General features: G+C 53.7%; 1 protein-coding gene across 1 annotated transcript in view; it reads left to right on the top strand.

Annotated features, from left to right (window-relative positions):
• The window catches only part of SPTB (spectrin beta, erythrocytic), a 110,503-nt gene extending 82,787 nt beyond the window's left edge, over nucleotides 1–27,716 (top strand). Inside the window, exons 21-36 of the mRNA XM_039875236.1 lie at nucleotides 74–280; nucleotides 733–822; nucleotides 4,125–4,403; nucleotides 4,983–5,113; nucleotides 6,071–6,275; nucleotides 6,541–6,915; nucleotides 8,243–8,487; nucleotides 9,575–9,713; nucleotides 10,145–10,229; nucleotides 11,058–11,254; nucleotides 11,543–11,595; nucleotides 12,048–12,126; nucleotides 21,734–21,993; nucleotides 24,004–24,177; nucleotides 24,441–24,483; nucleotides 24,652–27,716. Of these exons, the coding sequence (XP_039731170.1) occupies nucleotides 74–280; nucleotides 733–822; nucleotides 4,125–4,403; nucleotides 4,983–5,113; nucleotides 6,071–6,275; nucleotides 6,541–6,915; nucleotides 8,243–8,487; nucleotides 9,575–9,713; nucleotides 10,145–10,229; nucleotides 11,058–11,254; nucleotides 11,543–11,595; nucleotides 12,048–12,126; nucleotides 21,734–21,993; nucleotides 24,004–24,177; nucleotides 24,441–24,483; nucleotides 24,652–24,819 (2,730 nt within the window). The 3' untranslated portion in view covers nucleotides 24,820–27,716. The remainder of the gene's footprint in view (nucleotides 1–73; nucleotides 281–732; nucleotides 823–4,124; nucleotides 4,404–4,982; nucleotides 5,114–6,070; nucleotides 6,276–6,540; nucleotides 6,916–8,242; nucleotides 8,488–9,574; nucleotides 9,714–10,144; nucleotides 10,230–11,057; nucleotides 11,255–11,542; nucleotides 11,596–12,047; nucleotides 12,127–21,733; nucleotides 21,994–24,003; nucleotides 24,178–24,440; nucleotides 24,484–24,651) is intronic.
• Nucleotides 27,717–27,866: the final 150 nt, after the last annotated feature.

The following is a 27,866-nucleotide window of genomic DNA, read 5'->3' as shown; positions in this document are numbered from 1 at the left end:
TACGGATGATGGAGAGGAGGGAGGGCTGCCCAGGTGCCAGGGCTGGTGCTGACACTGTCCCCTCGTGTCCCAGCGTGTGGAGGACCAAGTGACTGTGCGGAAGGAAGAGCTGGGGGAGCTGTTTGCCCAGATGCCCTCACTGGGAGAGGAAGGAGAAGACATGGACTTGGGCATCGAGAAGCAGTTTCTGGACCTCCTGGAGCCCCTAGGGAGGAGGAAGAAGCAGCTGGAATCATCCAGAGCCAAGCTGCAGATCAGCCGGGACTTAGAGGATGAGACGGTGCGTGGGCTGTGGTCCCCAACCCCGTGGCTGGGGCAGCTTCCAGCTGCCATCAGAGTAACTGGCTGCCGCCCAGGGCAGTTCTTGGCAGCAGATGTCTGGTCATCTCACCCCCTTATCTCACAGGGTTGCTGTGATGATTACATTAAATATAAAATTAAAGCCAGTGCTTTTTGAATAGTAACTCATTCATGGACTTTCGGGCCAGACAGACTTGGGTTCCAGATCCAGCTACGTGACCTTCCCACTGTGTGACCAGGAACAAGTTATTTGGAACCTCAACTCAAAATAGCGAAATGTCCCCATCAGTAAAATCGGGGCAAAACCCTGATGTGGGGTGTTGGGAAGAACCAAGGAGGCATGGCATGCGGAGCTCTGTCTGGCTCATGGTGAGTGCTCACAAAAGGTGGCCATGATTGTCATTAGCTGTTCCCTGCCTTATGTCCCTGCAGCTCTGGGTGGAAGAGAGGTTGCCTCTGGCCCAGTCTGCCAACTACGGCACTAATCTGCAGACTGTGCAGCTATTGATGAAGAAGAATCAGGTGAGTACCGACTTACCTTGTTAGTCCCACCTGCTCTGGGGAGGGAGGCCCAGCTCTGACTTGCAGAAGGCCAACTACAGCAGATTATTGTCATTGTTGGTAGCTATGGGATCCCCAGACCCCATAACAAGAACAGCTCTGGTGATGGCAAAGAGAATTCTGGGAGGACCCCAGTGGGGTAGGGAGGGGAGTTGTTTAGATGCTTTGGGATTTGGGGTCATTCAGACCCATCAGGGCACAGGCGAATGTGGGACCCAGATGCCCTGGCCTGGGGTTTAATGTGCTTTACAGCTTCTGTGCTCTGTGGCCCCCTTGTGAGGAAGCCCATAGCTCCTGGTTGCTCTCCGAACACTGCCTTGCCCCTCTTCCACCTTGCCCTGAGCTTGCCCTGAGCTTGCCCTGCTGTGTCTTCTCATCTTCTTGGGGTTAGTAGGCCCCATTTCTCCTGACGTGTGAGGATACTTGTGGGGCTCAAACCCCATTAGGAAGCCACAACACTTGGACTCTGAGCCATTGGAGCAAACATCTAGTTACTGTCCTGCTTTCTCTCACACCTGGTTGGGAACTTCTGTGGCCCTGGTTGGAATCCTAGAAGTGAACAGATACCACACTTCCTCTTGTATGAGAGTTACCTTATATCTCCCAAGGCCAGCTGCTTGGCGTCATGGTGCCTCTGCGTCCGGCCAGGGGCTGGCTGCAGACCCTGCTCTTGAGCAGAGTCCCTCCTGCCTGGTCTGCTCTCTGGGTCACAAAGCGAGGGCAGTTGCAGCCACAAGCAAGGAGAGCCTGGAGACTTATCCCAGAGAAAACAGGGTGTCCCAGAGTGCCAGTCAGTATTATAGCTCCTTGGGGAAGGAAGGTCATGGCAGCTAGTACTTCCTTCCCAAAAATAACAGCAGCTGACATCTGCTCACAGAGCTCTGCAACTGTGCAAGGGCCTGAATTCTATTCAAAGAGGTTCCTTAAAAGCTCCCTCAGATCCTTTGCTTCAGTTGACATGATCTAGTCACAAAGGCTCCAGTGGCCACACGAAGGGACCTGGGCTAGAACGTGGTAGGGTGTGGGGTTTAACCTCCAGTTAAAGGAGGGAGGCTGGTAGAAGGCAGAATCTTTGGGGCCTCAGTTTCCTCGATTGTAAAAGAAGCCAGCTTTAGTTCTTCTAACATTAAAGACTTTCGACTCTGTCTGGCCTCAGTAAGTGTATTGCCAAAAGATTTTCATCTCCCCTGGCTGAAGGTTGCTATTTTAGGAAAAGGGCAAATATAAATGGGATTCTCCTAAACAGGAAGGGAAAGATAATCCCTTGAGAGAGCATGGCTACCCTAGTAAAGACTAATTTAGGCTAGCCTGGCTAGAGCTTAAATCCCATTTTATCATTCTCTCTTAGTGCAGTGGTTCTCAAACTTCGGTGTGCATCAGACACACCCAGAGGGCTTATTCGAACACAGCTGACCAGGCTCCACCCCAGAGCCACTGAATCAGACTTCGGGAATAGAGCCTGATAATTTCCATTTCTATCAAGAGCCTCGGTTATGCCGATGCTGCTGGTCCGAGATCCCATTTTGAGAACCACTGCTCTGAGGCCATCCATTGTGAGAACAAATCCTACAAGGTGCCACATGAACGTTTTCAACTCTGGCTGCACATTAGAATCATCTGGGGGGACTTTTAAACCTACGAATGCCTGGGTCCCACCTCCTAGCAATTAATTAGGATCTCTAGGGGCCCTGGCTGTGTGTTTTCCCAGATTATTCAATATGCAACAGGGTTAAGAACCACCGTTCTGCCTGACCTGGCCCCTGCCTACCTCTAAATCTCATCTTTTATCACTTTCTCCCTCCCTCACAGTATTTTAGCTTTTCTGGTCCTCTAACAGTCCGGGCTTGCTTCCAGCCCGGGGACTTTGCACTTCCTTTTCCCTCTTGCCAGCGGCACTCATCCCCCAGATCTGTGTGGTTACCTCCCTCTCATCATGCATGTCTCACTCAAATGCCATGTCACAAAGGCCCTTCCTGACTCCCCCAGCTAACGTAGCCACCACCACACCTCTGCAGACATTCCTCATCTCAGTGCTGTGTTTTCACATAGCACCCATGGTCTATTTATTTCACATAGCACCCATGGTTTATTCATTTATTTTCATGATTATCATCTATTTCCTCTACTAGAACGTAAACTCTGTGAGGGCAGGGCTTTTGGTTCCATGTTGTCCCTCGGACAGAGTCTGCAGAGTTCATTCATTCAATAACTTAATAAAGTTATTGAATGAATGAACTCAATAAAGAAGATGTCGTAAGTAAGCACACTGCACAGGAGCCTAGAAAGCAATTGCTTAAAGAAAGAGAGTGAGAAAGATGCGTTTTCGGAGCCCTTGCAGAGACCATAAGATCTCAAGGAAAGTAGAGGCAAATGGAGTTGACACCATGGGTGGTCTGAAGTCGATTGCACAGACCACGGGAAATTGTCGGCCTCGAGTGTCCAAGCATAAAGCGCAGAGACTTAGGTGATGTGTGGATATTGCTGGTTCTATGTATTTTACATGCTGACAGTCACTGTATTGCCCACAAGCACTGCTCTTGCCCCCGCCCTCCGGACAGTTTTAAAGGCCATGGGAAGTTGTAGAAAGGAAGGAGCTGAGGTATAAGGAGCCAAGAGCCCACATGCAAGAAGCAGTCAGGCTCTGGCCTCTAAGACCCAGAAAGTGGGCGACATATGGGTCATGGCCCCCTGAAGAAAAAAATAACCCAGTCAACAAAGTGGGAGGAAAATGTCATTTTGGTGACCAAAGGCTCAGACATAAAACAGTCCAAAGCTCACAAGATTTGAGAGATAGAAATGGGAGGAAAAAATTCTGAACTCTGTACAAGAGACAGCTGTTGACCTGTTTTTTTAGGAGTGAAATCTGATATCAAAGAAGATATCAAAAGGCCATTTAAAATTGTTTTCCTTTCCTCTATCATGTACCACTGAGAAATCAAGCTGTGCCGAAGCAGGGAGATTAGGGAGCAGTCAAGATCCTAGGCTCTGGGATCAGGGAGAGCCGTGTTCAAACCCCAGCTCTGCCACTCACTGCCCACAAGTTACTCAACTGCTCTGTGCCAGGTCCTGCGTGTCTATCTCATACGGGAGGGTTGGAGGAGAGTGATGTGACGTGCCTAGCACGTGGTCACGGGCAGTGTTTTTATGACTACCACCTGCGCTTCTCTAGCTTCCCTGAGCGGGGTGGGGGCGAGAGGTGTCCAGGTATCACCTGGGCAGCCTGCTGCAGGCCCCACCTCTGAGCCCTTGTCCTCTGGCCACAGACGCTGCAGAACGAAATCCTGGGCCACGCACCGAGGGTTGAGGACGTGCTGCAAAGAGGCCGGCAGCTGGTGGAGGAGGCGGAGATCGACTGCCAGGACATCAAGCAGCGCCTGGGCCACTTGCAAGGCTCATGGGACACGCTGAGGGAGGCAGCAGCTGGGCGGCTGCAGCGCCTGCGGGACGCCAGCGAGGCGCAGCAGTACTACCTGGACGCAGGCGAGGCCGAGTCCTGGATCAGCGAGCAGGAGCTCTACGTCATCTCGGATGAGATCCCCAAGGTCAGCTCGGGCCAGGGTGCCTGGCTGGGTGCCGAGGCCAAGAGGAAGAGCCAGGGATGGGCAGTCAGTGGGGAACCTTGTAAGTCGGGGGTGGGAGGAGTGAGGGCAGAGGGAGGATGTATGAGGAACCTTCCTTCTTAGGATGCCCCAGCTTTTGAGAACACCCCTATAGCACACACACTAGATGGGCATCCCGTCCGTCAACTTAGATTGACTCCAACCCAAGGGTTCTTCACCTCTGTTGTGCCATGGATTCTGTGCTGACGAACTGCCCTGGGAGGGGATGAGAGGTGAGGTGAAGGGGGTCTCTCAAAGCTGGAATGATAGAGGAAGTTTTCAGGGGACAGAAGGTTGGAGCTGGGCCTGAAAGGGCAGGTAGTAGATAAGAACTGGGGGAGTCGAGAGGAAGATAGGGTGCAGCCACTGCTGGGAACAAGAGAGGCAGGAGAGATGGTGCATGGTTCCCCTGTGGGTGTCTCACGAGCCCACCAGCCCCTGTCTTGGGCACCTCGGGAGCCGGGCTAGAAACTGGACCAGGCCACGCTTGCCGAACTCATGCTGATGGCCCCTGCCTCCTAGGATGAAGAGGGCGCCATCGTGATGCTGAAGAGGCATTTGCGGCAACAGCGTGCAGTGGAGGAGTACGGGAGGAACATCAAGCAGCTGGCCGGCCGGGCCCAGAGCCTGCTCTCTGCCGGCCACCCCGAGGGGTGGGTGCGCCAATCGGGGGACTCGGCCAGGTCAAGGGGGTCAGGCCAGGGGCCTCACCAACCAGGATCCCTCAGGTCCAGGTGGGAAAACGGGAACAGTTCTCCCGGAACTATGGTTTTGAGAAAACTGCTTCTGGACTGCCGATTGGCCCAGTTCCATTCCATTCCTCGGTTTTCTGTGAGTAACTTCAAACGGCCGAACAAAGTCTGGTCTGCAAAAGGATCAGAAAACGAAGTAGCAAAACTACCCTCTGGGTGAACTGAGAGCTCCAATCTTTTGAAGAGTTAGACTATGCTAAGAGACGCTGAAGACTAACTTTGCTTTTCTTTGTGTGATCTGTAAGGCAGTTCATGATTTCACAGCGTCTCAGCAAAACCATTATATAGGAGTGAAAGTAGAAAGCCTATACCCATCTCAATTGTTCAGTTGTGTGGGTTCTGCATAAATGGGAGTCCACTGAACCACACACCTCAGGCTGCCCCCTGTAATGGCCCTGTCCTCAGCTGCCTTTAGGGCATCCACAGCTACGGGTCCTCAGCAGCCACCCCAGCATCTCTCAAGGAGCCCCAAGGATGGAGCCTCCGGTACTGCACGCCCCTCCCTAAAGAGCTAAGCAGAGCCTGCTGCTGCTGGCCTGCCCCATCAGCCTTCCTGGAAGGCTCGTGGGAGAGCTCCCCATGTGCACTTGTCTTTTTAGGCTTCTCAAAGTGAAGGGCAGTGTGAGGAGGCATCTGCCTCCAAGGGAATTTCTGTCATCCCCTGAAGCATCATGGTCTAAGGGACGGTTCCTTCTCTCCCTAACTCTTCCTCTGGAGGAGTCACTGCCATTTCTCCTAAGCTGCACTTCCCCACCTGTCCCCGTCACAGGGCTGGGAGGGAGTAGGTCAGCTCCCCTGAGCTGGCTGCTCTGGGTTCTCTGTCACTGTCTCTGAGCATGTTCTTGTTTTGAATTCCAGGGAGCAGATCATCAGACTTCAGGGGCAAGTGGATAAGCAATATGCGGGACTGAAGGACATGGCGGAGGAACGCAGACGGAAGCTGGAGAACATGTACCACCTGTTTCAGCTAAAGAGAGAGACCGATGACTTGGAGCAGTGGATTACAGAAAAGGAACTGGTGGCATCATCCCCAGAAATGGGGCAAGACTTTGACCATGTTACTGTGAGTACAGCGACTCCTTTCTTGGTTTCCCTCAAATGCAGCAGATGCAGGAGACGTCATTCCAGATACACACACACCCCCTGCCAGCTGCAAAGCACTGCACAGAGTTGCAGGTACAGCGGTGGGCACTCAGGCCACCCTGGGGAAAATGTGACAGTGTAGGCCCCAGTGGTCATAGCTGCCGCCTAGGGGGTCTGCAGCCAGGGCAATGACACCACCTGCCCCTGAGCCCCAGTAACTGGATTTCTCTCTGCCCTCCATCCAGCTGCTCCGGGATAAGTTCCGGGACTTTGCCCGGGAGACTGGGTCGATTGGGCAGGAGCGGGTGGACAGTGTGAATGCCATCATCGAGCGGCTCATCGACACGGGCCACGAAGAGGCGGCCACCATCGCCGAGTGGAAGGATGGGCTGAACGAGATGTGGGCGGACCTGTTGGAGCTCATCGACACACGCATGCAGCTGCTGGCCGCCTCCTACGACCTGCACCGCTACTTCTACACGGGCACCGAGATCCTGGGCCTCATCGATGAGAAGCACCGGGAGCTGCCCGAGGACGTGGGGCTGGACGCCAGCACCGCCGAGTCCTTCCACCGGGTGCACACGGCCTTTGAGCGGGAGCTGCACCTGCTGGGCATGCAGGTGCCTGCTGTCCCTGCTGTTCCCCTGCAGCTCCAGGGGCCTGCCGTCCACACCTTCCCCATGACCGGCTTCCCAAAAGCCCTCAGGGTCAGGTTCTCTCCTGGCTCCTACAGGAGACCTCTAGAACAGGGGGCACCTCTAGAACAGGCTCCAGGAGGTTTTACCTTCTCAGGGAAGCAATGGCTTAGGACGAGAAGGCAGAGCGCCTGGCTTTCAGACTTCGTTAGCCCCTAGTTCCTTAATCTTCACAAAAACCCCATGCGTAAAATACCTTAAAAGGTAATCTTTCCGATTGTGCAAGGTATTGCACAGTATTATTAGCAAACACACATGTAATGCTTTTCTGGCACCAGGGACTGTTCTAAACAATATATGTAGTCACTGAATCTTCAGAGCCACCCTCTGAGGAAGGTACTGTTATCATCTGCATTTGATAGATGAGGAAAGCGCGGTACAGAGGGGGTAAATAAGGTGACGGGAGCATGCAGGTGAGCAGCGGAGCCCGTATGCAGCTCTGCCAGTAGACTTTGCCCACAGCCATACGGCTGTCCAGCCTTTCCTCACAGGAGCTGGAGGGGCCTCAAGATCTGTTTAGATCCCCTCCTTTGATGACTGGGGTGCCCCCTGAGGTCCATAGGGTTCCTCAGAGTTCAGTGTGATTGAAGGAGTTGGGGTAGCCCCAGCTGCCAGTGGTCACAGGGCTTCCCATGGAGCAGGAAAGGCGGGCTGGCTGTGCAGTCCTTCCCCAACCCAACAGGGTTCAGGGCCTCTGCTTCACCCAGAAGAGGGACATCCTAGGGATTTATCCTCCCACTGGACATGGGGCCTGGAGTGTGGCTCTTGTAACTCCAGGCACCAGAGCCCCTGAGGTAGGTACAGTCCGAGTGAGGTCTCAGAAATGAGGCTTCATTGCCCTGGGGCTGGCCTCAGACATGCGGTTGGTGCAGCCCCTTCCCTGGAGAGGCAGCGTGTAGAGTGGTTAGGGACAGGGACTCGGGCGCCCCTGCAGTCCCAGCTGTCTCCCTTGACTGGTATGAGTGACCTCAGGCCTGTCACTCAGCCCCCTATGCCTCAATTTCCTTATCTCCAAAACAAGGATGATGCTAGTATCTCATTCATGGGGTTATTGTAAAAATGAAGAGTAACAAATATAAAGTGTTTAGAACAGTGCCTAGTACACAGCTACTCTTATTGTCATACTTCTGAGATCAAAGGGAATAGGGTCCCTCTCACTCCACTTTACGAGGATCAAAGCCCAAGGTAGGGGAGGGGACTACGCTGAGATTCATCTTTCTAGGGAACGACGTCCAGTGTTGTCTGATCACAGGTACAGCAGTTCCAGGACGTGGCCACCCGCCTGCAGACGGCATACGCTGGGGAGAAGGCAGACGCCATCCAGAACAAGGAGCAAGAGGTGTCCGCCGCGTGGCAGGCACTGCTCGATGCCTGTGCTGGGCGCCGCACCCAGCTGGTAGACACGGCGGACAAATTCCGCTTCTTCAGCATGGTCCGAGACCTCCTCTCCTGGCTGGAGAACATCATCCGGCAGATCGATACCCAGGAGAGGCCCAGGTGAGGCAGTGACCTCGAGGCAGCCCCACTCCTGGGCCACTTAGTCCCAGAGGCTGGCGGATAAGAGCTGCAGTGGGGAGCCTTCCCGAGAGACAGTGCTGGACTGTGGAAGCACAGGAGTCCCCAGGGGCACCCAAGGGCTAGGTCCAGACAGAAACTGAGTGGCTTGGCTTCTGCTGGGAGGACTGACCGTTTCAGAATAGAGGGAACCCTGAGTGTGTCGAGAAAGATATCTGTCAGTGAGGGCAGTGACCATGGTTATTAGTGAAAATACGCAGTTTACTGTTTACTCTTCCCCCAGTGCTGGGATATGGGGGGCCATTCCCCTAAAACTCAGGAAGGAGCTCCTTGCCCACGGGACGGGGGGTAGGAACATGGGCAGTGAGAGCCTCAGCAGGGATCAGGGCTCTTGACACACTCTGTGTCATATTAGGAATTATCGCCGGCCCATCTCTGTTCCTCTGCCCCTAGGGTACTTGTCCTGATGGGTGAGCTTTTATATTTCACATCTTTTTTGAGATATAACTCATACCATACGATTCAACATTTAAAGTGTACCATTCAATAGTTTTTCATATTTCACAGTTGTACCACCATCACAATATAAGTTTACAAGACTGTCAGCACCTCAAAAAGAAACCCTGTACCCCTTAGCAGCCATCACTCATGCCCCCGCTCCCTCGCTCCTGATAGCCACTAATCTATGTTCTGTCCCTCTAGACGTTTTATATAAATAGAATTATGTATGTGGCCTTTCTCGACTGGCTTCTTTCACTTAGCATGTTTTCAAGTGTCATTCATATTGTAGCATGTGTGAGTACTTCATTCTTTTTTATTGCCAAATAACATTCCCATGCTTCTTCGGGGTCCTTGCACCCCCACCCATACGCTGGCCACTAACCCACAGAAGACGCTAGGACATCAGTGTTCCTGCTGGGGCCAGGCTGGCAGAGAAGGGACTGGGCTCAGATTCCCAGGCGGGCGGAGAGCAGCCCCTCTCATCCATACTTGGCATCAGGCAGGCCAGAGTCGCCAAGCATTTCCTCCTCCTCCAAACTCGCTCCCCCACCCTGTCCCCCACCCCCAGAGATGTCTCCTCAGTGGAGCTGCTCATGAAGTATCACCAGGGCATCAAGGCAGAGATCGAAACCCGGAGCAAGAACTTCAGCGCCTGCCTGGAGCTCGGCAAGTCCCTGCTGCAGCGGCAGCATCAGGCCTCCGAGGAGGTGAGAGGGACAGTGGGACGCAGACGGGCCTTCTCTCTGTCCTTGCCCCCACTCTTGGGGGACCAGACAGCTTCCTGGAAGGGATTTTTCCAAGGAGACTCATCTTCCCCCACTTGAAGAATCGGTGATTAGAGCCCCACCAAACCCATTCAAGGGGCTGGCTGCTTAGTAGAAAGAGCAGGTTCATAAAACATCTAATGCCCACATGTGTGCACGCTTTGGAACCGGTGACACCCACTTCTACATGTGCCTCAGAGAGGGTAAGTAACTTGCCCAAGGCTGCACAGCTGGCAAGTGGCAGAGCCAAGACTTGAAGCCAGGTTCACGTGAGCAAGCCCAGCATTCTTTGCAGCACCTCTCTGCGCATTGCCTCACACGGAGGGGGAGGGAGCGTTCCCAGAACCTGAGCTGTCCTTTCTCCCTCCCCGCAGATCAGAGAGAAACTGCAGCAGGTGGTGTCCAGGGCGAAGGAGATGGATGAGAAGTGGACGGCCCGCTGGGAGCAGCTCCGCATCTGTGAGTGCAGACTGGGACCGGGGACCCTGGAGGGGCTGGGGCCAGGTGCCTGCTGGGTTGGGGACAGGGAGCATGAGTTCACAAAGTGGCGGATTTCCACCCTTGCCTAGAAAAGAGCCCCACAGCACCACTTATCATTAAAGCTCCAGGGCCAAGGGCCTCAGGGGTCCCCATGGAAAACCTACGTGGACATGCTGCCAGGAGCCCTACTAACAAGCCAGTGCCCCACTCTCTGCTGCCCTTGGTCCCCCTCACCCCCCACCTGGTGCTGGGCTGGGATCCCTATAGAGTGTGGCCTGGGGAGGGGTCAGGGATCCTAGATGTTTGATCTGAGGTGTGTCGGGCACAGATGGAGCTCTGTCCTCTGCAGCTGGAGACTAGGGAGGTGCAGAAACCCTATTACTCAGGTAGGCTCTACCGTCCAGGAGGACCTGGGCTGGCCCCACGGCTGCTGGTGCATGATTCTGTGAGACAGCCAAGGGCTGGGAAGACGTGTTCAGGGCAGAAGATGTCTCCTCAAAAGGAGACGTCTAAACTACTTCCAGTTTTCAAACTGGAGTTTGTTCTCATTAATGTGTTTTTTAAATATCGTTACCAGCGGATATGCTGTGGGGGCCCAGTGTAGGGAAGGAGTAGCCTTGGGCAACAGGTTGCCAATGAGCAGAGTGCCCACACAGCTCAGCGACACCACTGTGGGTCTCCTGCCTGAGCACCCGCTCCACGTCGATCTGCTGAGCAGCCCCAAGGTCCCAGCCCCCAAGGTCCCAGCGGGAGTGGACCGCTGGGTGCTGACACACCCCTGGGCCTGTGTCTTGTTCTCCGTGGCAGTGCTGGAAGTGTGCCAGTTCTCTCGGGACGCGTCCGTGGCTGAGGCGTGGCTGATCGCCCAGGAGCCCTACCTGGCCAGCCAGGACTTTGGACACACAGTGGACAGTGTGGAGAAGCTCATCAAGAGGCACGAAGCTTTTGAGAAATCCACAGCCAGCTGGGCGGAGCGCTTTGACGCCCTGAAGAGGCCTACCGCGGTGAGCAGGGACCTGGGGCGGCGGACAGCCTTGCCTTAGCGGTACCTCAAGTCAAGAACTTGGAGCCAGTTATTAGGGACCTATGGACAGTGTAAAAGCCTCGGCCAGAGGGGAGAGCGGGAAGGAAGTAGGAGTGGTAGAAAGTACTGACTTTTGAACCAAAAGACAAAGGGGGATAATTCCAAAATGAACACACACCAAGGTGTGCTGGGCATGGGGAGGCACTTTGAGAGAAGGGTGTCTCCCCTCCGTGGCTGCTCAGACCCCCTCGGCTTTTTCCTTTCCTAGCTTGAGCTAAAAGAACGTCAGATCCTGGAGGAACCACTGGCAGAGGAGACTGCGTAAGTGTGGGGAGCACCAGACGGAGGAGGATGAGTGGAGGGGAGGAAGGAGGGTGCTTTGAGTCACAAACAGCCCCCTGACGTTTTAACATTTTAACACACGTGACCTCTCACCCCTGGGCCACAAGTTAGAGGAATCTGGAGTGTCTGGAGCTTGCAGGCAAAACCCCATATCACGGGTGGCCTGATGACCTGGTGCAGGCAGAACCGGGTAGGGAGCAGTGGCTGCTACAGAGTCGCCTCCCCCACTCTGGGAGCCACCTTAACGCAAGCCCCAGAAGCCGTTCTGTATGGAACCGTGTCCAGGCTGATTAAGCAGCTCCTTGCTAAGTGCCTGCCAGGCTGTGGGGAGACCTGGGAGGGGAGACACTTGGTGTGTGCTCCCTGGAGGGGGTGGGGGAGCCAGGCTTTGGGGTAGATGCTTGTTTCTAAAGAGGGACTGTTTTCCATAGGCCTCAAGAGGAAGAAGGCGAGACAGCAGGGGAGGGTCCCCGAAGTTTCCATCAAGCAGCCACCGAGAGAACGTCCCCGGTCAGTTTCCTGTCCCATTTGTCTAGTTCCTGGGAGTCGCTGCTGCCAGAACCCGGTCATCCCTACTAGGCTCGGCTGGGGCTGAAGGCGAGGATGGGCCCTTGCTGCCCCGCCCCCCAGACGCCTTCAGATCGGTCTGCATTTTTCACTTAGGTTTTCTTAATTCCTGACTAACTCTCCTCCTCCCTTCAACCCCAAAGAAGCTGACATGCCAGCCCCTTGACATGACTCTATTAGTTTGGTTTTATCTAGTCTAATAAATTTTCTTATATAAATACATCACCATCTACATCAGGGAAAACAGTTTATGCGGGGATGATTCATTTTTATACACCATCCTTTTTCCCATTTCCCGTCTCACTCCATCCTTAATACGGTATCCCCTACACACACACACACACACACACACACACACACACACACACACACACTCTCACATACACACTCACACTCACACTCACTCACACTCACTCACTCACTCATTCACACTCGGATAGACTGCCTGGTCTTGGCAGCCCAGCCACCTGTATTTCAGGACACCCACGCCTCTAGCGGACGCCTCCCTCCTAAGCAGAGCCCCCTCCCGCTTGGTACCTTCCTGCCTTGAATCCTGTGGGTCAGTGAGTTTGGCTACGGAGCTGGTTCTGGGGTGAGAGCAGACTTGAAGGAGCCCTGCAGGAGTGCAGGAGAGCCCCAGGGCTCCTGGGTTACAGGGCCAGTCCCCCAACATGTAGAGAAGGAGGGGATGTGACCGAGGGGGGGTGGGAAGGGACTAAGACCAGCTGCCAGTGGCCTGGGCATATGGCTTTAGGGCCTTTTCTGAAAGAGTCCCTTAGCTAAAAAGACCCAGGGGGCCTGTGTAGGGGACCTGGGAGGCCATAACCCAGGTTTGGGGGAAATACTCTGTGGAGGGGCTAACTGAGAAGAAAGCAGAGAGTCAGCATTTGCCTTGCATGGCTTCACCACTGCATGTGCCCTACCTCTCCATGTGCCCAGCTGAGCTTGCCTGAACCTTTGGGTTTTAGGGAAATTGGTATTCTAGGTAGAAATGTCTGGTACACCAACCACCCCAGAAAAAAGTGTACATACACAGAACATTTTCTGTGTAGAATCCCTGTCTCGTCCCTACTTCAGCCATTCCCACACTTCCGTGAGACACACAACACACACTCACACTCACCTCCCTCTGGGCCTCCAGCCTGGCAGGGGGCCTCCCTTTCTGAACTGCACCAGCCCTTTATGTCCAGCAGAGGGCATTCCTGGGCTCCGGCTGGAGGGTCTCTCCCAGGAGTTCCCTCTGAAGCAAGCTCCCATCATCGCATGTGGAGTCTCTGGTGGACTTGGTCCCAGCCCCTTTTTCCCAGGGACAGCCCCCACCAGAAGGAGAGAGAACTCGGGGAGCTGGCACAGACTGTGGACACTGAGGCTGGGACTGCCCCTGCCTCCTGTACCGCCTGCGCTTCGGCTGTGCATCCCTGTGTGTCTGTGTGCAGTGGTGTCCCAGGTCTGCGGGCTCCTTTGTGACCACCTGAATCACTCTATCCATCATTTGTGTCCTGTACGTCTGTGCAAATGTAATTACATGTGTATCAGAGCCACCTCCATCCAACATCTGAATGTCAGTGGGTCTGGGGGGAATAAAACATGCTTGGACCTGAGTCTCTCTCTGGAAGGAGGGAGTGAGCCCACATGTGAGACCCTTCTCAGAGAGCCAGCCACCCCACCAGATGGAAAACCTGGCTCGTGCTCGGTACCAGGAAGAACTCAGATGGCGAATCAATGAACACCAGGCCCGAGGCCTCATGGGAATATCTCCTGCTGCTTCTCCTGTCTCAGCCCTGTGTTGAGTTTTCACGAGGATCCATAAACTCCGAGGGAGGGTGTGATACCCAATTGGGCTTTGAAATGAGAAGAGAGGAGAATGGGTCCCACACAGGCTCGGAAGCCTTTACAGAAACCGCAGGCCTTTCCCAGGAAGGGCTGGCTGCCTGCTGCCCCTTCTTTCCGGTAGGCCTGCGTTACGGTGGCTCTTCTGCTGTCCCGTGTGTGGTCTGGTGTCAGTGCCCTATAGAATAGATTCACGCGGTGTTGCTTCATGTGAGACTCATCACTAGTGCATGCCAGCTTCCTGCTTGGGGCAACAGACGGGAGTGAACCAGGCACCTGAGCCCATCTAGACTGCAACACGCTACAGGGCGGCCACCCTGCAGACCTCACCCCAGTTTTCCCCTCCCAAGTGTGTGCACACACACACATACACACGTGTGTACACACAGGGCTGGAGCGCCATTCCTTGCATCACTATTTTCCTCGAACATATTGTGTAATGCATTGCCTCTCTCACCTCTAACCTTTCCATATTAGAGTATTCTGGTAAAAACCAATCCATTCATACAGGTTAGTATGTGTGTGTGAGGTCAGGCAGAAGCAAGGTATCACAACAGGCCAAACTCCTGGGGTGCAAGTCAGGACATTGGGTCTAGTCCTGAATTCTATAGGAACCTTCCTGCATGATTTTAGACAAGCCACCTAATCTTCCTCGGTTTCTTCGTCCTTATAAAGCCTTATGTTTGGGATTACAGAAAGTCCAGAACATTCCTGAATGTCAGCAATGTGCCTGAATAAAGGGAAGGGCAAGAGAGGAGTGGTTTTCCCCATCTTACTCTCATCCCCACAGGTCTAGGGAACCTGGTTCACGTTTGTCAGGTGCCAGCGGGTGTGAGGCTGCAGATGGAAGGACCAGAGGGCTGGGGTGTTTGGGGAAGGCAGGAGGGCTGAACCTTGACTCCTGCAGAGGTCAGTGCCCTGAGGTGGCCCCAGGTACTGAAGGGGGGGCCTGGCAGCAGGCTGGGCCATTCCCCTTACTCCCGGTGCCTAGGGCACCCTCACCCCAACACCCTTGCCTTATGGGTCTCCCCTTCATCCTGAGCGTGGCTCTGGGAAGGGCTGGGGCATCCTGCTAAGGTCCTCATCTTCCAGCTTTGGGTGCCTCAGAAACCTCAGTGTGACATTTGTGGTCGGATGTTGACTACTGAGACATTGAGGTTGATTTCACGGAGCAGAAATGGTATTGCCAAGGATCCGAGTCAGTAGCCTTCGGACATCCTCTGTGCATTGTGCCTGTTTCTGGCTTTGTGGTGGGAAACAGGGCCTGCGCTAGGAACTCTCCCAAAGGGGATGCTGTGACAACGCAGGTGACATCCCTGAAAGGGACTGTTGCTCGTAGGGGCTGTGACAAGAAAGACTCTGGGGTCCTGTTTTGGGTAATCATGCCCTGCTTACCTTTAAGCCTCAAAGCTAGATCCATTCCGTAGTTCACGGGGACTCTGGGGCATGAGGCAACCATCCGGGTGCCCGTCGTTATCAGCCCCCTTCATTGGGTTGTCAGGGAAGAGTCTCTTAACTCAAGCGCTCATGGACGGCTCTTTTACCCTGACCTTCCAAGACTGCCTGCAGCTGGCTTCCTGGGGGAGAGGACTGGCCTTCTCGTTACAGGGGAACAGGAGAAGTTGAGACTTCTAGGTCCCTGGCCTCTGCCCGCCATAGTCTTAGAGGTCGCTGTGGCTTCAGGAGAGTAACCAGAGAATGTGAGGGATACCGCCCCAGAGGCTGAGCGGGCACTGGATTGCAGCCAAGACACCTTTCAGCCAGTTCCTGGCTGGTTCTAGCTGCTGTCATCCCCTTGGCAACCTGGGCAACTCTCCACCCCCATCAGTGGCCTCACCAGCAGGCAGTCTGAAGCTTTAATCAGCAGCCAGAGGCCAGGCTCTGACGTCCTTGGATGGAAGGGATGTGGGTGTGGAGGCAGCAGCTGCGTTTCTTCTTGCCTGAGCAAGCTTTCCCGCTCCCCTCCCCTCCCCCACCCCGTGTAGGCCAAACTGAGTTGCTGTTTCAGGCTTTTTGCAGTGAATGCAAATCGTGTGTTCGCTCATGATGAGCAGTCCCAGCCTAGAAAGAACTTCAATTTTCCTGTAAACTTGGGCGTGTCTTTGTCTCCCCAGGATGCCTGACTCAGCATGGCAGGGGTGTGTCTGCCTGTAGTCTGGCCCAGAGCCCCGGTACTTTAGGCTCCCCAGAGAAACCTGCCGTAGGCTCTTTCTAGACTTGGGTCTACCACTGGGTGTGCTTAGCTGTCTGTCCTCTGGTCAGACGTGATCTTTTTGGCCTCACTGCTCCAAAGGCCCCCTCCCAAGATCTTTCTTCCAAGCTGTTTCAGAGCATCTCAGGTACTATGTGGGCTCCAGACAGATTCGGGGACCACTGGAGGCATCTCAGAAATGGAGTTGATGGGTGATGGATCTGACTGGGGGAGTCAGCGTCTTCTAACTTTTTAGTCTCTCTAATGCTGATCAAGCCACCAGCTTCTCCAGGGCAGGGGCCTGAAGAGCCCACACCAGTGGTGGGAACGGTGACGACAGCCCGAGGAAGCCTTGTCCTCTCACCCGCGATGCTGGTGGACCAGGTCTCCTCCTCCCTGTCCGAGGGGACCCTGCACACTTTCCTCTCCATCCCCCCTCACTTTGCCTGGTGGCCGTCTGCTCTTTCCCTCTCGTCGTCTTCCTAGTTCGCCAGTCGTCATCTCAGAGAGCCAGCCCTGGGCACGGTGTTGATCCACTCTTTTCGTGAGAGCCCCTTGCCGCCCCGGCCACCGGCCACCGGTCGTGGGCGTCCCACTGCCTGCTCCACCCTTGGCTCCTCCCACACTTTCTCCTATTCAGCAACTTCCTTCTCTCCTTAGACACATGTCTCTGCTCACCCTGAGTTCCCATCTCTTCATCTCTGGCTGCTCCCGACTCAGCAAACCATCTCTTTTTCTTTTCTTGCAAACAGCAGTCTCCTGAACAACCTTCCCAGCCTGTCTGCCAACAGCCCATCTCACCCCTCACCCTGAGGAGGAGCCCAGGCATCAGACGCTGGGGGAGGGCACAACTCTCAGCTGTAAAAGTGTTGACTCTTACAGTGTGCGCCAGCTTCCCCCACCCTCCAGCCTCCCAGCAGCTCTTTCGTTGTCTAAGGCATCAGCAGTAGATCTTGTCTGGCTCTAAGCCGCCCTCCTGGCCCCTCCCAGTGTGGCTCTTAACTTGATGAAGCTGCCTCAGCCCATTAGCCACATGTCTTACGTAAGCTGAGCTCATCTTGTTGAGACCGTGAACCCCATCAGATAGGTACTCTTCTTTGTTGCAGAAGTACCACCACTATCCCTTGCAGCAGGATTTAGTAGGAAGAGCAGAGTGTGGGACCAGACAGTTCTGCATCCTCAATCTTCCACTCACTAGATGTGTGACTGTGGGCAAGTTACTCATTCTCCCCAACCCCCAATTTCCATTATCTTAGGAATCAGGGTAGGGGTGATACTTGACTCACAAAGTGTGAGGATTGGAAGAGAAAATGGAGGTAGAACATCTGGCATCTAGTACGAAATTAAATCTTTATTTTTTTTCTCTATCCCTCACTGCAGACCTTCATCTCTTAAAAGGGACATCTTCCATATGAATTCTAGCATCCATTGCCTAACTTCTCCCAAAGCAACCCTCCTGGAGCGCCCCTCCCTTGAGGCTCCCCACACACACTTTGGGCCTGGTCCTTGCCGTGATGTTGAAGGGCAAGACCATCACATGGCTACGTCAAACTGCCTCTTTCTGGGGCGCATCCTTATGCCCTGGTTCTCACTTATCAGCATTTCCTTTACAGAGAAACCCCCTCGTTTGTTTCTTGTTAGCGTATCTGGGTTCACAGAGCATCTTCTAGAACTTCCAAAAATCCCTGTGGTCGCTTGCCAGGTTTGCCTGTGGGAGCCAGAGAGTTATCTGTGTGCTATTGCCCTGTGCCACCTGCTGGCTGGGCCTGGAAGTACGCCTTCAACTCAAATCCAGAGAAGGAATGTACTCAACCAGCCCCATTTCCCTTCCCTTTCTTGAATCTCCTTTGTGGAGGAGACCCTCAACTCTCTGCCTGGTATCCCAGCCCAAGCCAGCTTCCTAGCAAGGCAGAACCCTAAAAAGTCAAGTTTGCAAGATCTTACAAACACTCTGAGGTGGCCATCCCCCACCCATCAGGAGCTAGGGCCTCTCCCTGTTTGACTGCTATCCTATAAAAGGTTCTTCCGTCTGTGCCCTTTCCTCCCAATCAGCAGACAATGCCACCTGTCTCCTGCCTTCTGACATCATGATCCCAGCAGCCAGTGTACGTGCCATCATGTCAGACATCTCCCTCCACTCCCACCCACCTGTCCGTAAAACCGGAGAACCTGGCTCCACACTGCAGGCAGCACCTCCCCCTATTCCAGCCCCCGACCCTGGGCGATTCTCCCTCATGCTGTCACTCTCACTTACAGTCTAAGACTCCCTGACCACCCCAGCCTGACACCCAAAACTTGTTCCTGGGCTGGGGGAAGAGACGCAGATGAGAAAGATTGGGGCATGGTTTGGGCAAAAGAGCTCTCCTTTCAAAGGCCTCAGGGGTAACTAAGCCTTGTGTCATAAGAGAAAGCTGGGGGAGGGGAGGAGGTGGCAGTGGGCCTTCCGCCCTTCAGAGTGTCCCCCAGCTCCTCTGGGTGGTTTCTAGGCTGGGTACCCCTCAGCAGTGTCGGTGTGATCTGTGCATCTTCCTAGTGACCCGAGGGCTAAAGCAGCAGGCCTCCGCTTCCTAGAACGGAGGCTAGAGTCTTAGATCACCTCATGTATTCAAGGCCTTTGGCAGAACCTGCCCATCTGCAGCCATATGAGCAGCCAGCTCTGGGCCTCAGCTCCTCAGCCGTGCCCCCTTTTGCTGTCCACAGATTCCTCTGCATGCTGGGCAAGGCAGAATCTCCATATTAGAGCATGGCATGGTGCCAGAGGCAGCAGCAGAACTGTCCCTCCTCCCCTCCCTTCCCCAGCTTTCATAAGATGACAGAAAGCTTATTTACCCCCTGGCCCTGGGAAAGGAGGGCCTTTCTGCCCGAGCCATGCCCTCATCTTTCTCATCGTTCCCATTGGCATCTCTTCCGTCAATCCAGGAGGAAGAAAAGCCCTGCCAGGCCTGGGCCTGGGAGGGGACAGTAACTACCAAACACCTCCACCTCCCACCCTCCCTCTTGGCTCCTCCTCCTCAGGCTTTGGCCTTCAGGGTAGAGGGAACAGGATGTATTTATGGTGAACAGCCAAGAGCACAGATGAGACCTTTGCATACGTTAGAAAACTCCTCTTTTCCAAAGCCAGCCTATGACTAACCATTGAGCTTATGATCACACTAGCATGGCTTCTGAATGTTCCTGCCAGGGAATGTGGGTCAGGCATCCATTAGGAGGAAGCAGAAGAAAGGCAGTCCTGAAAAAAATCCATCTTTCAGAAAGGAGGAATAATGGAAGTGAAAGTATAGGAAGAAAATGTAGACCCATAGTTCTCCAGTTAAGACAAGTCTCAGGAGGCCGGGTGAGAGGGGCAAACATGGCTGTGAGGATCTGCCAGGTTTGCCTCCCAGCGTCTGCCACAGTATCTTCCCTGAGACCCCAGGGCAGGTGCAGGGAGGGCTCTGACCCACCACCAGGAGTGGCGAAGCCAGCTGGAAAGGTAAGGGATGAAAAGAGGCTTCACATTCTGCAATAATAATCCACTTCCCCCAACTTTATATCCAGGTCCTAGGATTTGCCTGATTGGGTCCACAGAAGGACCCCAAACCCAGGATCCCCGCCCTACCCCTGCCACACCTGCCCTTGCTCCCTGCCGGAAGACGATCCAGGCAGGGCTGTGGGCCTTCCAGATCCTTGTGGCCAGTGCTGGCTCATTGCAGACACTTGATACAAATACTGCAAGATGCATAAGGATGAGCATGGCCTGGCCACGGCTATCAAGGGGTTTTAAGACAAGAAAGAATGAGAGCCTTAAAGATGTGGTAAAAACTCAGGCCTGTCCAACTCTGGAGTGCATGCACTTAATTGCCTGCAATATCTATAAGCTGTGTGATCTTGGATAAGTCACTTAACCTGAGCATAGGTGTTCTCATAGATTGAGGCGATAAACTAGGGTAGTGGTTTTCAAGCTTTTTGTCATATTATCTTTTCTTTAAATGAGATCTTACTGGAACCCCAACTTATAACTGTTTATTGAACAGTCCTAATATGATGGGATACAAACACGACCCGCTTTACCTTTCTTCCAAGCACTGCCTTCAAACATCTCCACTGAGCCTCCCTTCCCACTCCTTAGTGCGATCTCAGGCAGACTTTGGTCACTTTTAGCTATTAAAAAGTCTACCCAGTCTGTTTCAGTTTAAAGCTTCAATCCGATGTCCAATATGGTGCCCACATCTTCCCATCATCCATTTCTCTATTTCAGGTTTGACCGAGGTCTAAAGGACCCACATGGGGAACATGGGGTCTGTTCTTTTCTGGCTCCTCCCCAACACTCCTCTGGGCCTCCCGCCATCCTCAGTGGTTGGAGTAGAAAGTAGAAAAGGGGCAGAGTCTCTACTCCCTGGATTGGCTCTGGTCCTCCTGGGTTGTTGATGCCCTCGATCCTTCAGGTATCCAGACACGGCTTGAGCTTGGGGGCCTCTAGGACCCGTCCCACGTAGTGCTGTAAGGTCTCCAGCAAGTCAGGCCTTTGAGACAGCATTCTGACCATGTGGTTCAAACTAGGCTGCCTTCCTTGAGCTCATTTAGCACCTAGGAGACCTACCCATTCTTGCCCCACCTGGCAGTGGGAGGCTGGCTGCCCACTGCTGCTCCAATCTGTCCTGCCCTCTTTCCTTTGCTTCAGCAGGCACAAAGGCAGATCAGCAAGGCCTCTGTGTAAGGAGGTACCCAGCTGGGGAATGGGAGGCCTGCTTCCTCTTCTCGTGGGCACCTGACATACAGTGTGTGGCTCCACTGGAAACGCCTCTCAACTCAGCTCAGGCGGGGACTGAGAGCGCCCCACCCTCCACAGAGAGGTGCAGGGAGGGAAGCCACAGCCTTCACCCAGGGCGGTGGCTCCATCCAGGTGCCGGTCAACCCCTACTACAGATTAGAGAGTGTGAAAAGATTAAGAAATACCAAGGTCGGATAATGCAGTATCTTGAGGGGTGGGTCTGGGCATATTTTGTTAAAACCCCTGAGGTGACTGTAAAAGGCAGCGAGGCTCAGGAACCACTGCCCTGCTCCAACAAGTCTCCATCAAATTGCGGAAGGACCGGTTTGGCTCAGTTCTTCCTTTTTGAGGTGGTGTGGGAATCATAGATCACGGTTCACATTCAACATCCTAGTACAAGCGTTTTTCAAACCTGTCTTAGCAGCAGACTCCTTTCTTCATAGGAAATCTTGCCAGAACCCACGTAGAACTCAGCCAGATTTGGAGCATGTGGCTGAATCAAGGGTACGGGCACAGAGCCGGGCAGAGAGCCAGCGCTTTGCCAGCAGCATTGGGAATGGCTCATCCCTTCCTATGAAGTCACAGGACCCCTTAGCTCACTCTAACCTTCTATTGCTGTTAATTGGGCGGGGTGGGAAGGGTGGCGGAAGCCAGAGATGAGGGCAGAGTCTAGGGGAGCAGGCCAGGTGGGGGCCTGCTGGCTTCCCAGTTTTGCTGAGCAGCCTTCCCTGGGGCTGAACCCCCAGCAAGGTGTGCCCCTCCCATGTGCCCCTGAGCAGGGGGAAGAAGAGAGGCAGTGGCCTCGGGACCTGCCGCCACCACCCCCGCCAGGGCCACGTGAGCAAGGGCAGGAGAAATCCGGTGAGGATGAGAGGCCCAGCACAGAGCCTCTCTTTAAGGTCCTAGACACACCACTGAGCGAGGGTGACGAGCCTGCAACGCTGCTAGCCCAGCGGGACCACGGGCACAGTGTGCAAATGGAGGGCTACCTGGGCCGCAAGCACGACCTGGAGGGGCCCAACAAGAAGGCATCCAACAGGTGTGTGGGGAAGGGGCTGCGGGTGGGAGAAGCGGGCAGCTCCCAGGGACTTCACCAACAGAGCCTCAGCAACATGAGTAGGTGTTAGGGGAGAGGGGTCCTCTGCCTCTGGTCTTAAGAGCTCCCAGGCACACTTCCGAGCCAGCCCACAGGCTACTCAGCATGATAGGGAAAGCTTGTCTTCAGTTCCCATCCCAAGTTTAAATCCTCTGCCCTTGTTTATACAAGTTACTCAGCCTAAATTAGTCTCCCCTGCATTTGTAGATGCCCCTGCATTTGCAGACACCATGCCTGGGGCAGAGCAGGAATTCAGAGAACACTATTGTTATTCTTATCCCAGGGCTGGGTGACAGGTCAGTCTTGGCACTAACAACATATCCTTGACCAAGTCCCCACTTTTTATCCAATCTGGGCCTCAATTTCCCCAACTGTAAAATCATAGAAGAGGAAAAATGGGTTTGGCGTAGATGCCTCTGAGGTCCCTCCACATGCTGTCACGAAGTGGCTCTATGACCCTGAGGAACTCATCCAAAGGTTGTATCCTCTCCTGACCCTGAAGCAGTCCTGTCCTTGGGTTTGGTTTCTCCATGAAAGCCTCTACCTGAGGTCCCTGAGGGCCTCTGCATTCAGGCAGCAGTCTGGGGTTCCAGGGAAACAGGACAGCATTAAGAGGTTGAAGCCAGCCATATTCCTAGGCCAACTGGCAGAAGATAGAGCCTGTCCTGGGGGCCATGCCAAAGCTAATTCAAATTCAAAAAGTGAATTTGGGGCCCCACTGCCCTGAAGAGGTTTAATGCTTATATGGAGAGTCCACCAGGAAAGAGAAAACTAACATTTATTGAGCACCTACTACATGCCAGGCATTATATTAGAAGCGATAAAATCTTCACAACCACCCCGTGACAAGATTTCCATTTTCCAGGTGGGGAAACAGAGGGGTTATTTGTTCAAGGCAAGATTTTACTCCAAGACCCAGCTCCTTCTTAACAACTGTTTTATTTGGGCTATAAGCTCAAAGGTGTGGTGAGGGTTATAGGAAAGATCCCCAAGCTGGGCGTCAGAAACCCGGGCTTTGTAAAATGGCTCTGCAGCTAGCTTTGTACAGACCACATTCTCTCTATGACCTTCCAGTCCTTCCTCCCTGTATCCTACTAGATCTCTACCTTCCTGCCCTCCAAAGGGAGGGAGGAAGAGAGGAGAAGACAAGCTTAATGTTGCTCAGCTTTCATTACTGTGAAAATGCAACATGTTTCCCATTTGTCAGTGAAGGAGCTCAGGTTAGCATACACCTTAGCTTATAAACCTGTTGCTGTCACCCAGCCTACCGGCTGAGCCTTGATTTGCACAAAATGTTTCCTTAAAAAGTCCTAGTACGGTATATGAGGCATACATCATCAACAAAACCCTGCTCTATTCACTACGCAGTTCTGTAATGAGAATCAAATATGCTACTGGATATGGAAATGCCTTTTGAATAGTTAAGTTTACACTGTTGGTCTTAGATTCAAAAATTCTCTTTCTAGAAGTGTATCTCACAAGATTGAAGTTATAGGCAAAGATTTATGCACAGGAATGTTTATCACATTGTTAAATTGTACTACGTAAATTTCCAGTATCACAAGATCTACCAGTAAAGAGATTATTTATATATATATGGTATGGGGTACCATATAGCTATTCAAAATTACTTTCAAGAAATATTTGGGGATATGGGGAATATTGATGACATAGTGTTAAGCTTAAAAGTAGGACATAAAGCTGAATATATGCTATATATGTGAATAGAAAAAAACTAGAAATAAATATAGAAAATATAAACAATAGTTAACTTTTGGTAGTGGAATTACATGGAGATGATTTCCATTTCCAATTTTTTATTTCACAGTAAATGTATTACTATTTTATCACGGTAAAAATGGTATAATAAAAAAAAAAGGTACAGCTCTAGGAATTGATAATAGAGAAGCTGTAACAGGACTGTGGGTGATCTTCCTGTCTGCATCTTCGCAGGTCCTGGAACAACCTGTACTGTGTGCTCAGGAATAGCGAGCTAACCTTCTACAAAGATGCCAAGAACCTGGCGCTGGGGGTGCCCTACCACGGGGAGGAGCCCTTGGCCCTGAGACATGCCATCTGTGAAATTGCTGCCAACTACAAGAAGAAGAAGCATGTCTTCAAGCTGAGGTGAGGCCCCTCCTGTCCACTGCCCCTTCTCTTGCTTTGGCATTAGTGGCTGGACAGGGGCCCACCATATGGGACCAACTCCATGCCTGAGTTGCCCCTTAGGGGTTTTTGAAATCAGGGAGGCTGATGGTCCAGATTTTTACCTCTTTCAGAAGGTGCTGTGCTGCCTGAGAGGGGACTGTGGGATCAGAGCCAGCCCTCTGCCCAGGCAGAGGGCTCCACAGGTGGCTACATGGCAAAAAAAAAAACCTCTGTCCTCCTAGGTTGAGCAATGGCAGCGAATGGCTCTTCCATGGCAAGGATGAGGTAAGTGTAGGGCAGCTTAGCCCGGACCCCCGCTAACAAAGGGGCAGGCAGAGGAGACCCGAGCCACTTGACCTCGAGGCTCCTGCAGAATGGGCAGTCCTGGGGTACCAGCCCCCATCCTTCGCAGGGCCCTGGGAGGTGTGGGGTTCTCACCCTCCCCCCTTGCAGGAGGAGATGCTGTCCTGGCTTCAGGGTGTGAGCACCGCCATCAACGAGTCCCAGAGCATCCGCATCAAGGCTCAGAGCCTGCCCCTGCCCTCCATCACCGGCCCTGATGCCAGCCTCAGCAAGAAAGACAAGGAGAAGAGATTCAGCTTCTTCCCCAAAAAGAAGTAGCCTCTCATGGCGCTGCACAGTGGGGCTGGGCTGCAGGTGCCGCAGTGCTTCCCTCGGCTGCCTGGGACAGGCTGGAGCGCCCATGGCCGTGACCTCGGCTGCAGCCTGGTCCTCCTCTTGCCTGCCGCCCAGCTGCCCGCTGCCTGCTGCCTGCCTGCTCTGAGTCGCCGGGCCGGGCTCTGGGCCCACGCTGCACTGCAATAGCTGCCTTTGCCCACCCGGCCCGATGCCTGCTCCCCACCCTCCCGCAGAGCAGCTCCAGGGACAGGGGCTCCAAGCTCCGCCGGGGCTCTGAGGCCTCCAGGCCTGGGAACAAATTTCCAAGGCACATGCCCTCTTCTCCGCTCCTCTTGGGCTGAGGGCTCGCCCGCCCCACAAGCCCCATAAAAGCTGGAGAAGGAGGCTGATGGGGTTCCTCAGATGCTGCCCACTCCCAAAGCAAGTCTTACTGGTCACCTCTCACATGGTCGCAGCCAGGGAAAAGGAAAGGAGAGAGGACACTGAAATGCCTGACCCGCCCCTGGGCAGGGGGAAGGAGCCTTCAGGTCGCCTGGCTCTGGAGAGAAGGCTGTTAGGGACTGAGAGACACTCTGGGCCTGTTCTCCATTGGGCTTCCTCAGAACTGGGACGCTCGCCTCGGGAGCCACCACATCCCTCCCCCCTCCTACCAAAAAAAAAGGGGGTCCTTAGTGTAAGGGGCCCCCTGTTGCCTCCAGCACCCTTTGCTACCCCCATAAGTGGTAGAAGGGAAGCTCAGGAAGCTCTCTAGCCGGTTCTTTTAAGACTGCAGTTAGAGCGTAGAGCTCAGGGCTCAGACCTGAAAGGAGGTAGACCGGCCCTGACACTGCCTATGTTGCTGCCTCTCCACCTTGGGATCCCCGCTCCCAGAAGCAGCTGAATCAGCAATATCAGACTCAGACCCAGGACCCCTTAGGGAGACAGTACAGTCCCCAGATACAGGATGGACAGCCCAGCACCCGGAGTAAAGCATCCCAAAGCCAAACGCCCAATGCGTATTGTCTGCAGCTGATACCATCTGAGGGTACTGGCTGGACAGAAAGCCAAGTTCATGACCTATCACTAGGGTGGCAAACATAGCCATACCCGGGTATTAGCACTCACATAACTCTGGACAGCTTGGACAAATGCTGGGGCCAGAGCCATGAAGGTGTGGCATCCCTTGCTCAGCTTCTCCTAAAGGTCCTGGCCTTGGGCTTTGAGGGAGTCACATGGGTGCAGAAGGCACCAAACATCTACCCCATACATACCCCATCCTCAAGCACAGCCAAAGGGGCTCAGCAACCTAGGTCCGCAGGGACGGCCCTCCCCATGCTGATAAGGTCAGACTTCTGCGGGGAAGAGAACATTCGATCCACGAGGGTTTTCCCTGCCACTCTTTGAAAGCAATACAGCTCCAGCAGAGCATCTGAGCTGGGGTTAGGTCCAAAAGAGGGGTAAAGTTGGGTGCAGTAGGCATTTTCTGGGGGAGACTCTAAAGGTCCTGGGGCCTACAGCTGCTGTTTCTATCACCTTCCCCATGGGAAGGAGACTTCGACACAGATAATTCCATTAGAAGTGGGTGAGGCTCAGGTAGAAACCACAGGGACTAGGCAGAGTTACTAGACCTTCCCAAGGAGCCTTTAAACAGGCACAGCTTGGGGATCATGACCATTACGTCAAGGTGAAGTTGACATTTATCCGATGGAACATGACATCCCCAGATCAGGTGGTCCCACCTCTGTAGCCAGGGTCTTCATTTGGCCTCTGTGAACCTAACCCTGTGGACCTCTCTGCACCTGCAGGGAACCTAGTACAGACCACTCACCAGCTTTCTTCTACACCTGGGGAAACTAAGGCAGGAAGCAGTGAGGTGACTACACTCACCTGACAATAAAGGTCTCTGGTGCATCCGAGGGCATGGCCTCCAGGGCAGACAGCATGTTCCTTGCTGAAGAGCAGATTATGGCGAGAGTCTCCCTCCACTGTCGCCCTGGGCTTTGAGGGACAAAGGAACACACCCCTCCCCCATTGCACATGTGCCAAAGTAGCACCCGAGTGAGGAATCTCCAACAAGCAACTCCACAGTCCCAAGAGTGAAAGGGCCCCAAGGGAAGTGTTAGGAGTTAGGAGTCACTACCCAGTTCCCCTGGACTGGTCAAGGGCAGCAAGCTGCATGTGACCCACCATCTATTGCCAGCTCTCCACATGTCCCTCCCACATCACACAGGCCCCAAGACCCTCAACCAACTGGACTAACACTGTAGGCCCCCAGCTTTGGAGGACTATGCCACACGGGGGCTAAGCCCCTGGTGCCCTGGCAAGGTTTTTTTCTTCCTTACATTTTCTACTCTGCAGTCTTTTCTTTAATAGTATCCCAAACTCAGTTGACACAGCTCCAGTCCACACCAGCATAACAGGCTTCCTCCCAGGGCAGTTCAGAGGAAGCTCCTTCTGGGCGTGGTCAGGCGGTCCTCCTTTCCTCTCCTTCGCAGGCCTCAACTGACCCTGGCTGAGCGGGGTGTGGAGGATTCTTGGGCTTCCTTCCCCCACCAGCACCCATAACAGGAGGCCCGTGGAAGGCTCAGCTCCCCACCACACCACCATTCCTTCCAGCCCGTTGGAGGGCAAGTGTAGTCCCCGAGGCTGGTCCTGGATCCCACTCCTCCCTTCAGTGGGAGGGGGCAGAGACCCAGGACCACATGGCTTGGTCCCTTGAACAAGCAAGCTCGGGGGGACACAAGGGGGGAGGCAGCTACAGAGGACTGCAACCCTGTTGGGTACAGACCATGCAATCGGGGGCCAGCTGGGTGGGCCCTGTCCTCCTCCTGCTCAAATGTGCTTCCACCAAACAGAGGAAACCCATTTACTAGTTTTTCTAATAAACCAATAATGCTCCATATTTCTCTCCATTTATTTGACAAGGCTTGTTTCTCTATGAACTGGGCCAAGGAGGGAGCTGTGTTCACAGGACCACCGTGGAGACTGAGGAACAAACAGACTCTCTGACTTACCCCCTGAGAGTTTTATGGGACAACTCCGTCAGCACG

Source organism: Pteropus medius, unplaced genomic scaffold (assembly GCF_902729225.1).
Source record: "Pteropus medius unplaced genomic scaffold, Ma_sr-lr_union100, whole genome shotgun sequence".
In the NCBI taxonomy this organism is placed as follows: Eukaryota; Metazoa; Chordata; class Mammalia; order Chiroptera; family Pteropodidae; genus Pteropus; species Pteropus medius.
The sequence above is the reverse complement of the archived record's forward strand: the minus strand, read 5'-3'. Positions and strand labels throughout refer to the sequence as shown.